General features: G+C 43.6%; 1 protein-coding gene across 1 annotated transcript; it reads left to right on the top strand.

The window, feature by feature from the left end:
* The first annotated feature begins 4,613 nt into the window (after positions 1-4,613).
* LOC140414634 (uncharacterized) lies at positions 4,614-6,666 on the top strand. The gene is made up of 3 exons (XM_072500996.1): positions 4,614-4,704; positions 5,028-5,558; positions 5,957-6,666. The coding sequence occupies exons 1-3, from the start codon at positions 4,614-4,616 to the stop codon at positions 6,664-6,666; spliced, it is 1,332 nt and encodes a 443-aa protein (XP_072357097.1).
* Positions 6,667-12,328: the final 5,662 nt, after the last annotated feature.

Genomic DNA, 12,328 nt, shown 5'->3' with positions numbered 1-12,328 from the left:
GTGCTGCCTATCTATTCTAATCCCATTCCCCTGCCCTATTCCCGTAACCCCATAACCCCATCTAACCTTTGGACACTAAGGGGCAATTTAGAATTAGATAGGATGGGGGAGTGGGCCTAAGTAGGGAGTTCTTTCAGAGGGTCAGTGCAGACTCAATGGGCTGAGTGGCCTCCTTCTACATTGTAGAGATTCTATGATTTTATTTAATTTGTAAGAGTGTGAGGAAAGGATACTTTGCTCCAGGAGTGACTCCACACATATATGGTCATATGATATGTTAAAACAAACTTTATTAATAACAGTATTGAACTAACTTTAACATCATACAAGAAATAGCTTACAATTACTCATTAAACAAGGCTTAACAATAAAATGAAACACTTTAATTCCTAACAGTTATCTTTTAATCTCCAATCAAGCAAAACCCATCTCAGGTCAAAATCCACTTTTAAATACAGTTCGCAAACATAGAAATATTTGCTATTCTAATCCCATTTTCCAGCACTTAGTCCATGACCTTGTATGCTGTGGTGCTTCAAGTGCTCAGCTAAAAGCCTCTTAAATGTTGTGAGGGTTCCCGCCTCTATCACCCTTTCAGACAGTGAGTGTTAATATCAGAAAATATTTTGTTGCTGAGGATGGAGGGAGGAAAACAATTAAGTGATCCATGTTGGAATGTAATGAATGTTATGTGGCAGTCAGCTGCACTATCACACCTCCATGCAAAATCCGGAAGTCGATCCTCTTTTTTTACAATAAACCTGCATTTGATGACCGTGGAAATTCGCCAACTACTTGAAACTAACAAGTTCATGAAACGAGCCGGATATGAAACTGGATCAGGCTTTTTCTTTGCATCAGCATGAGCAGCATGAACATCATTCAGCAGCATGCACACTTCCAACGGCCAATTTGACGATTGACTGGTGCCACAGGGACATCATTTGCATGGGGAATAGCTTGTCTAAAAATCAGCTGCCGGATAGGTTCACAAGATCCTAGCTAGAGCCATTGAGACTAGATCACAGTGCGGAATTTGCCATTTGCGGCACTGAAATCCATCTGTTGGAACTCCTGGACAGTTAATAATGGGAGCAAACCAATGCTGAAGGACATACAAACAGGATAGTACCAACACTGGGCCTTGTACCCAGCCGCTCACCCAATGAGCTGTACCAAGTTAACTAACTTGTACTGAGTTTTAATCAAATTCCCCCAAGCTGGACCTCTGTATTAGAGCAACATTGTTGACAGCCTTACATCAATAAAGAAGGGTAGGGGCAAGAAAAAGATTGATGAGATTTATTTTGATGAATGACTGATACATTTCCACCGAATCACAGATTGATGATGAACAATTACAATTGTTAATTTATGGCTCAACTGGTTGAATTTGCATAACTTCTTTCATCAGGGAAAAGGTAGCATTGACAACATTGTACGTTTGAGAGCGGTACTCAAGAATTGCTGTCCTTTTTGCACTACCAGTGCAAATGCACACTTGTACTTATAGAGCCTCTGCGCTGAAAACATTCTCTTCAAAAGAATGTTCAGCCGATCACGCTTCAGACTGAAAGCAACTCTTAGCATTAGGTTTCTACTTGGCTGCAAAGCAGCAGCTCGGCATCACATTGATCCAAAGAAATCACCTGCCATTTCCATTGGCGAACAGAAATCCAGCCTACTTTAGTAATCTAATAGGACCTATTGTGTTTAAGGAAGTCACAAGTATGAACCTGAGGCGATTAAAAGAACTAGAAGTACGGGGTTGATGATTTCACCCATCATTTATTTGTTATGCTTTTTTCCCCGTAACTTTCTCCCTATCCCTCCTGAAGAGGCTGACTCATTCCGGAGTACAGTTCCATGAGCGCTAATAGCCTGACATTACCTCATCATGGCCTAATCTCCCAACTAAGCCATTAGCTTGGCCCCAGCTGGAGCATTGTGTCCGACTCTGAACACACTTTCCGAAGGACACGAGGGCTTTGGAGAGGACGCAAAAGAGATTTACTGGAATGGTTCCAGGGATAAGAGATCACAGTTAACTGGAAAGGCAGAAGCTGGGCTTCTTCACCTTAGAGCAGAGATGGCGAAGAGGAAAATTGAGAGAGGTGCTTAAAACAATAAAATGTTCAGATTGATTAAATAAAGCAAAATGATTTTCAGTAGCTGAAGGGTTGATAACCTGATGGCACAGGTGTAAGATGATTGACAAAATAGCCGGAGGTGATATGTGAGGAAACTATTTTTAGCAAAGATTGGTTAGAATTTGGAATGCACTGCCTGACAAGGTGATAGATACAGATTGAACAGTGGGCTTCAAAAGGAAATTGGATAAATAATTGAAGGAGGAAAAAAAATTGCAAGGCTATTGGGAATGAGTGGCAGAGTTGGAATAGCTGGATTGCTCTTCGAAAGAGACATTGCAGACTTGACGAGTTGAATGGTGTTCTTCAGTGCTATACTCGTTGAAAGGCTAAATCTTCCAGATTCTGAACATATTTGGGCATCGTGACTATTTCTGAGTCCCAGCCCTGTGCATGGCAGTTACAGGATATAGACCATCGGACGTAGGAGTAGGCCATTTGGCCCATCAAGTCTGTTCTGCCATTCAATGAGATGATAACTGATTCACTCAATAATCCTCAACTGCCGCAGCACGGTAATGTTCGACATTGAAAATGATTTTCAGTAGCTGAAGGGTTGATAACCTGATGGCACAGGCGTAACAATATTGGCAAAATAGCAGGAGATGATATGTGAGGAAAATATTTTTAGCAAAGAATAGTTCGAATTTGGAATGCACTGCCTGACAAGGTGATAGATACAGATTGAACAGTGGGCTTCAAAAGGAAATTGGATAAATAATTGAAGGAGGAGAAAAAATTACAAGGTTCTGGGGAATGAGTGGCAGAGTTAGAATAGCTGGATTGCTCTTCGAAAGAGACATTGACTGCCCTGGTCCACCCACGTCGACGCTACCACCAAGAAAGCACAACAGAGCCTATACTTCCTCAGGAAACTAAGGAAAATCGGCATGTCCACATTAACTCTTGCCAACTTTTACAGATGTACCATAGAAAGCATCCTATCTGGCTGCATCATAGCCTAGTATGGCAACTGCTTGGCCCAGGACCGCAAGAAACTTCAGAGAGTCGTGAACACTGCCCAGTCCATCACACAAACCTGCCTCCCATCCATTGACTGCATCTACACCTCCCGTTGCCTGGGGAAAGCGGGCAGCATAATCAAAGACCCCCTCCCACCCAGCATGCTCACTCTTCCAACTTCTTCCATCAGGCAGGAGATACAGAAGTCTGGGAACACGCATGAACAGACTGCAAAAACAGCTTCTTCCCGGCTTTTAGCAGACTTCTAAACAACCCTCTTATGGGCTGACCTCATTAACACTACACCCCTGTATGCTTCACCCGATGCCGGTGCTTATGTAGTTAAATTGTACACCTTGTGTTGCCCTATTATGTATTTTCTTTTATTTCCTTTTCTTTTCATGTACTTAATGATCTGTTGAGCTGCTCACAGAAAAATACTTTTCACTGTACCTCGGTACACGTGACAATAAACAAATCCAATCCAATCCAACATTGCAAACTTAAATAAATAATCTTTATTATCTCAAGTAGGCTTACATTAACACTGCAATGAAGTTACTGTGAAAAGCTCCTAGTCACCCCATTCCGGCACCTCTTCGGGTGCACAGAGGGAGAATTCAGAATTCTCAGCTGGTTCGGGAATTGAACCCACGCTGCTGGCCTTGTTCTGCATCACAAACCAACTGTCTAGCCCACTGAGCTAAACCAGCTGATGAGTTGAATTGTGTTCTTCAGTGCTGTACTAGTCGAAAGGCTAAATCTTCCAGATCCTGAAACTATTTGGGCGTTGGGACCATTTCTGAGTCCTGACCCTGTGTATGGCAGTGGCAGGATATAGACCATAGGACGTAGGAGCAGAAGTCGGGCATTCAACCCATTGAGTCTGCTCAGCCATTCAATTAGACCATGACTGATTTGATGTGATAATCCTCAACTCTACATCCCCGCAATTACCCCATAACCCGAGAATCCCTTCCTGATTAAAAATCACTCTATCTCAGCCTTGAACTTATTTATCAACCCAGCCTTTGTAGCTCTCTGTGGTAAAGATTTCCACAGATACACTACTCTCTGAGAGAAGAAATTGCTCCTCATTCTGTCTTAAATGAGCGTCCTCCTTACTCTGACATTATGCCGTCTGGTCCTAGACTCGCTCACAAGAGGAAACTGTGGTGTTATGCATATGCAGAGCAGTGTATATAGTTGGATGTAGGACCTCCGACCAGCAGGTGGGGATGATGATCCACCATGTGACTCCACAGATTGGCAGTTGATAGTACGTTGTACTAGAGCACAGTCGCATTAGAAGTAGCTCCAGGAGAATTCACGTATTCGTTACTGTTTGTATTATAGTTTGTTAGTTATCTTTCCACGTGTTCATTTTGTTAATCAACTATCTTACTAGTCAAAGAAATAGATGTTCTGTGTGCGTCTTTACCATGGCCAAAACACAGAACATAACATGGTACCAAAAGTGTAGAAAAATTGAAGATAACTATGGAGAAGACGGGACGAAACAAGAAAGAAAAAAGAAAATTCTTCCACCTACCTGGTAAACGACTAGCAACTGGAACTCAACGCACGGAAAGTCTGTGAAGTTAGAGATGGAAAGTCTGAAGGCACTTCACCAGCTTCAAGTCACCGGTAATATCGATGAGAATTGGCATGTTTTTAAGCAGCAACTTAAACTCTATGTTGCAGCCCTTGTCCTGCAGGCACAGCCTGATGAGAGGCGTATTGCTTTGCTGCTCACTGGAGCAGGTCCTCAAGCCATCAAAATGTATACTATCTTCGCGTTCGACAGCGAAGCAGAAAGCAAAACCTTTGATGACGTAATAAAATACTTTGATCGACATTGCTCCCCGAAAAAATTAGACTTTTGAGCGTTATATCTTTTGCACACGTACTCAGGCGAATCCTTTGATAGTTTTCGACCTGACTTGCGAATGAAGGTGCAATCGTGCAATTTTAGCACTTTAAAGTCGTCGATGATCCGCGATCAGATGGTGTTTGGGATATCGAATGACAAGGTACACGAGAGGCTATTGAGGGAAGAAGAGCTTCAACTAGAAAACACTATCAATATTTGTCATGCCTGCAAACCAGCTGCACAACAGATTAGTGCGCTCAATCTCAAGCAGTTTGGCACGAACGTAGGAGAAGAAGGAAGCACCATAAGCATAATGATGCAGTCAAAGAAGAAACGTGGTATCAATGTGGGTGGCCATTTTGTGCTAGTGATGCGGCAATCGACATGGGCCACGACAATGTCCAGCATTTGCAAAGACATGTTCCAAGTGTGGCAGACCAAATCACTTTGCGAGGCAATGTTTTTCACATCCAACAGTGGACCAAACAGAATCAGTCAATCTGGTTGCATTGAAGACCTGTTTTTCGTTGATCAGATTTCGACTGAGGACACGATGAGTCCGAATATGCAAAGTAAAAAAGTCTTACTTACCAGTTGCGGCAGTAGTGATGGTGATGTTGATGGAAGACAGATGGACAATTCCAGTGATGCTGAATGGCACTTTAATTAAATGCAAGTTCAACACGGGAGCGAGGGCCAACCTTATCAGTTGGTCAGATTTGAACAAGCTGAGAGTCAAACCGACAGTTGTTAATCAAAGACGTCTGCTGAGAAACTACAATGGGATGGAGATTGCAACGTTAGGCGCATGTGAGCTCAAAGCATGGGTACACAACAAAAGTCACACCATAACATTTTCCATTAGGACATGGAACATCATAGGAGCGGAAGCGTGTGAGGCACTGAACCTAGTTGAGTGGCTGTGCATTCCAGGCAGTGTTGCGACAGGATCATTGAAAATGACAACGAGATGAAGTGGTGCAGTTATCCGATGAGATAAAAGCAAACGTCAAGGTGGAGGAAGATAAAGCAGATGGAGAGATGGAGGAGCCAAAAGGAATTCCAGGATTCTGGTTGACTGCCTTCAAAAATGTGGATTTGCTCAGTGACATGATACAGGAGCATGATGAGCCTATCTTAAAGCATTTACAATATTTACAGCTGAAATTTTCAGATCCTGATCAGCCAATGAGTTTTACTCTGGAGTTTATGTTTGAGCCAAATGATTATTTTACAAATGAAGCAGCGACAAAAACATACCAGATGGAGTCGCATCCTGATGAGTCAAACTTTTTCTTTCTGATTAACCAGAAATCACGGGATGCACAAGGCTGCGAGATCGACTGGAAGAAAGGAAAAAACATCACATTGAAAACCATTAAAACGAAGCAGAAGTATAAGGATCGGGGCATTGGCCGGACAGTTACAAAAACTGTACCAAATGACTCTTTTCTTAATTTTTTTAGTCCTCCTGAAGTTCCGGAGCATGGAGAGCAGGATGAAGGTTCTGCAGCAAGGCTCGCTGCTGACTTTGAAATTGACCACTTCTTGCATGAACACATAATTCCACGAGCAGTGTCATACTTCACAGGAGAAGCTGCAGCAGACGATGATGATGATTGTGATTACGATGATGATGATGATTACTTTCCTCTTGTTTCCTCTTGTGAGAGAGTCTAGTACCAAAGGCCATAATCTCAGAGTAAGGAGGACACCAATTTAAGACAGCATGAGGAGCAGTTTCTTCTCTCAGAGAGTAGTGTATCTGTGGAAATCTTAAACACAGAGAGCTGTAGAAGCTAGGTTGTTAAATAAGTTCAAGGCTGAGATAGAGAGATTTTTAATCAGTAAGGGAATCTAGGGTTATGGAGTTACGGGGGGAAAGTGGAGTTGAGGATTATCACATGAAATCAGTCATGATCTCATTGAATGGCGGAGCAGACCTGATGGGCCGAATGCCTACATCTGCTCCTATGTCCTATGGTCTATATCCTGCCACTACTAGTGCAAATACACACTTGTGTGTGGAGCCTCTGCGCTGAAAACATTCTCTTCAAAAGAATGTTCAGTCGATCACGCTTCAGACAGAAAGCAACTCTTAGCATTAGGTTTCTACTTGGCTGCAAAGCAGCAGCTCGGCATCACATTGGTCCACAGACATAACCTGCCATTTCCATTGGCGAACAGAAATCCAGCCTACTTTAGTAATCTAATCGGACCTATTGTGTTTAAGGAAGTCACGAGTATGAACCTGAGGCGATTAAAAGAACTAGAAGTACGGGGTTGATGATTTCACCCATCATTTATTTGTTATGCTTTTTTCCCCGTAAATTTCTCCCTATCCCTCCTGAAGAGGCTGACTCATTCCGGAGTACAGTTCCATGAGCGCTAATAGCCTGACATTACCTCATCATGGCCTAATCTCCCAACTAAGCCATTAGCTTGGCCCCAGCTGGAGCATTGTGTCCGACTCTGAACACACTTTCCGAAGGACACGAGGGCTTTGGAGAGGACGCAAAAGAGATTTACTGGAATGGTTCCAGGGATAAGAGATCACAGTTAACTGGAAAGGCAGAAGCTGGGCTTCTTCACCTTAGAGCAGAGATGGCGAAGAGGAAATTTGAGAGAGGTGCTTAAAACAATAAAATGTTCAGATTGATTAAATAAAGCAAAATGATTTTCAGTAGCTGAAGGGTTGATAACCTGATGGCACAGGTGTAAGATGATTGACAAAATAGCCGGAGGTGATATGTGAGGAAACTATTTTTAGCAAAGATTGGTTAGAATTTGGAATGCACTGCCTGACAAGGTGATAGATACAGATTGAACAGTGGGCTTCAAAAGGAAATTGGATAAATAATTGAAGGAGGAAAAAAAATTGCAAGGCTATTGGGAATGAGTGGCAGAGTTGGAATAGCTGGATTGCTCTTCGAAAGAGACATTGCAGACTTGACGAGTTGAATGGTGTTCTTCAGTGCTATACTCGTTGAAAGGCTAAATCTTCCAGATTCTGAACATATTTGGGCATCGTGACTATTTCTGAGTCCCAGCCCTGTGCATGGCAGTTACAGGATATAGACCATCGGACGTAGGAGTAGGCCATTTGGCCCATCAAGTCTGTTCTGCCATTCAATGAGATGATAACTGATTCACTCAATAATCCTCAACTGCCGCAGCACGGTAGCAAAAGTGGGCTTCACAGCGCCAGCGTCCCAGGTTCGATTCCCTGCTGAGTCACTGTCTGTGTGGAGTCTGCATGTTCTCCCCGTGTCTGCGTGGGTTTCCTCCGGGTGCTCCGGTTTCCTCCCACAGTCCAAAGACGTGCAGGTTAGGTGGATTTGCCATGCTAAATTGCCCTTGGTGTCCAAAAAAAATTAGGAGGGGTTATTGGGTGGAAGTGAGGAGTTAAGTGGTTCGGTGCAGACTCGATGGGCCGAATGGCCTCCTTTTGCACTGCATGTTCTATGTTCTATGTAACTCCATACCCTAGATTCCCTTAGTTATTAAAAATCTCTCTATCTCAGCCTTGAAACTATTTAACGACCCAGCCTGTACAGCTCCCTGTGGTAAAGATTCCCACAGAGTCCTCCTTACTCTGAGATTATGCCCTCTGGTCCTAGACTCTCTCACAAAAGGAAACAACCTCACAACATCTATTCTGTCAAGCCCCCGAGAATCCTATACGTCTCAATAAGGTCGTCTCTCATTCTTGTTAAGTCTAATGGTTTTGAATTCAGCCAGAATCTGATGGGGCTGGCCTTTTGAAAACCAGCCTCCAGGACAGATGGCCAATTCGGGATGGCTGGTGAGCTGGAGAGATGGGAAAGCTGATCAATGCCTGTGATGAAAGGGCAGTTCACACCATTCACCGTGGCAGAAGTGAGATTTTTGCTGAAGAGACACAAGAGAGAGAAACGTGACAAAAAGAAGATGAGCCTGATGGCATCAGAAGATTTCTCTTTAACCTCAGAATTCCTCATGACAGTACTCGCACAGGAATGATCATTATCTTAGCGTTTTCACCCTGTAACGGTCAGAATGGTTGTAACCGTCAAAGTGATCAGACATCCAGTTATCTCTTGTGAGCTGTTGAGTTACAGAAGTTGTAGGGGCCCCGTTTATTTGCTTTTGAAAAAATTCAAATGTCTGGTGAAAATGCCTGGTAATTGTTGTTGTATTTCTATATTTGCTTAGTACAACCTCACCAATCTCACACGACTTATTCTGCCTCCTCTTTCCTTTCAAGTTTCAGTGCAAAGCAATGGCTCCTCTACTGTTTAAACTGGAACATCCTCTCCCTTTGGCAGTCTGCTTTCAAAGCCAAAATAACCCGAGATGGAGTAATTGGGTCTGTGAAGGTGTCAATGATGAGGACAGATTAAATAAATGAAGGACAAAGTATACAACCAAATGGCTGACATTTGTATTTACTCATTGGCCTGCTTCCCAGCCTTGTCTGCTGTTCTGTCAGCTTTGGCTCATTGGTAATACTCTCGCCTCAGAGTCAGAGGCCATGGGCCCAAACCCCACTTCAGAGACCTGAGCATGTAATCTAGTCTGACACTTCAGTACTGTGTCTGGCATAGTGTGTCCTACAAGTTGTCCTTAAAGACTTCTCATAAAGGGAAGTTTCTGTATTTGAAAGCTCTTCTCACCATTGTCATGCAGTCCGCCTCTCCTGTGATGGTTTAGTCTAGCTGTTCATCAAGAAAATCTACTAGTTGGAGTCACACCTGGCACAAAGGAAGATGGGCATGGTGGTTGGAGATCAATCATGTCAGCGGCAGGATATTGCTGCAGGTGTTCCTCAGGGTAGTGTCCTAGGCTCAACCACCTCCTGCTGCTTCATCAATGACCTTTCTTCCATCGTAATGTGACATGTGTGGGTGCTTGCTGGGGATTACACAATGTCCAGCATCTCCTCAGATACTGAAGCAGTGCATGTTCAAATGCAACAAGACCTGGACAATATCCAGGCTTGGGCTGACAAGGGCAAGTAACATTCGCACCACACAAGTGCCAGATAATGACCATCCCCAAGAAAAGAAGATCTAACCATCTTCCTTGACATTCAATGGCATTGCCATTGCTGGGAGGCAGTGGTGTAATATTGTCACTGGACACGTAATCCAGAGACCCAGAGTCATGCTCTGCGGACCCGGGTTCGAATCCCACAATGGCAGATGGTGAAATTTGAATTCAATGAAAATTTGGAATTAAAAGTCTAAACATGACCATGAAACCGTTGTCGATTATCGTAAAAACCCATCTGGTTCACTAATGTCCTTTAGAGAAGGAAATCTGTTGTCCTTACCTGGTCTGGCCTACATGTGACTCCAGATCCACAGCAATGTGGTTGACTCTTAAATGTCCTTGGGATGGGCAATAAATGCTGGCCCAGCCAGTGAGGCCCACATCCCGTGAACGAATAGAAAAAAAAGAATCTCCCATCATCAGCATCCTTGGAGTTACCCTTGACCATACACTGAACTGGACTCGCCATATAAATACTGTGGCTTGCAACTCACCTCCTGACTCCCCAAAGTCTGTCCACCATCTACAAGGCACAAGTCAGGAGTCTAATGGAATGTTCTCTACTTGCCTGGGTGAGTGCAGCTCCTACAACACTCCAGAAGCTCAACACAATCTCGGACAAAGCAGCCTGCTTGATTGGTGTCCCAAGCACAAACATTCACTCCCTCCATCACTGATGAAAATGAAAATCACTTATTGTCACAAGTAGGCTTCAAATGAAGTTACTGTGAAAAGCCCCGAGTCGCCACATTCCGGCGCCTGTTCGGGGAGGCTGTTACGGGAATCGAACCGTGCTGCTGGCCTGCCTTCAAAGCCAGCGATTTAGCCCTGTGCTAAACAGTCCTGTGCTAAACAACCCCTAAACATGCACGGTAGCAGCCGTGTGTACCATCTACAGGATGCACCAGCAACACCTTCCAAACCCACAACTGCTACCATCTGGATGGACAAGAGCAGCAGATCCCAGGAACACCAACACCTGGAAGGTTCCCCTCCAAGTCGCTCACCATCCTGACTTGGAAATACATTCACTTCCTTCACTGTCGCTGGGTCAAAATCTTGGAATTCTCTCTCTAACAGCACTGTGGATACATCTACTGCTCAGGGGGCAGCAATTCAAGAAGGCAGCTAACCGCCACCTTCTCAAGAGCTATTAGAGATGGGCTATAAAATTCTGGCCTAGCCAGTGACACAAGATCCCATAAAATGAATTTTTAAAATATCTGTTGGGTGGTTCAATATCACCCGAATTCATCTACAATGAAAGTTGAGCCCATCTTCTGGATTTATATCTTGTTTTTTTTTTGATTCGGAAGCTTTGCTGAATGCAAATCGGCTGCTGTATTTCCCTATGTTACAACACTTCAAAAGTACCTCTTTGGCTATAAAGAGCTTTGGGACATCCTGAGATTATGGCTGAAATATAGGTCCTTCCTTGAACATTTGCAAGAAAATGTTTTTGTTGGTTTATTTTTGTTGCTGCAGAGTTAATAATTATTTTTAAAGCTTGGATGCAATTTTATTTAACTATGTCTGTCACATCAAAGGCCGCATCCATTCTTTCTGTGGGTGAGGCAAATAGTCCACCAGCGTTTCCTATTTCAAAGCTCAAAATTGCAATAGATTTGTCAAATATTTCTGGGATGGTAGTCACACGTATAATTTCTGGGCTAAGTGGAAATTGTCAGAATTTCAATACATCCCATAGCAACACCCAAAGCTTTTATTCATCTGGCCTTTTAGTGATATGAAAGGATGTCTTGTAGGGCTCTCGTTCCTGATTAAAGTATGTTCCCACATTTCCAATTGATCTTCCAGGTCTCCTCACCAAAGTGAGCAAATTGATTGCTTTGAAGACACTTTCCTTGGGTTCCCCTAATACTGCCTTCATCTGTTGACCAGTGGTAATCTCCAATCTCCAAACCTCAGGGGGAGGCAGTGGTGTAGTGGCATTGTCGCTGGGCTAGTAATCCAGAGACCCAGGATAATCCTCTGGGTCCTGGGTTTGAATCCCACCATAGCTGCTGGTGGAGTCTGTATTCTGGAATTCAGGAATTTAAAGTTTATGATTGTCATAAAATACAACCCATCTGGTTCACTATCGTCCTTTAGGGAAGGAAATCTGCCATGCTTACCCAGTCTGGCCGACATGTGACTCCAGACCCAGGTTGAATCTTAAATGATCTAGCAAGCCACTCAGTTGTATAAAACCACTATGAAGTCGACAAGAAAGAATGAAACCAGACAGACCGCCTGGCATTGATCCAGACACTGGAAGCAACATTGCAAACTCAGCCCAATCAACTCT

The sequence above is a fragment of the Scyliorhinus torazame genome, chromosome 1 (assembly GCF_047496885.1).
Source record: "Scyliorhinus torazame isolate Kashiwa2021f chromosome 1, sScyTor2.1, whole genome shotgun sequence".
In the NCBI taxonomy this organism is placed as follows: Eukaryota; Metazoa; Chordata; class Chondrichthyes; order Carcharhiniformes; family Scyliorhinidae; genus Scyliorhinus; species Scyliorhinus torazame.
The sequence above is the reverse complement of the archived record's forward strand: the minus strand, read 5'-3'. Positions and strand labels throughout refer to the sequence as shown.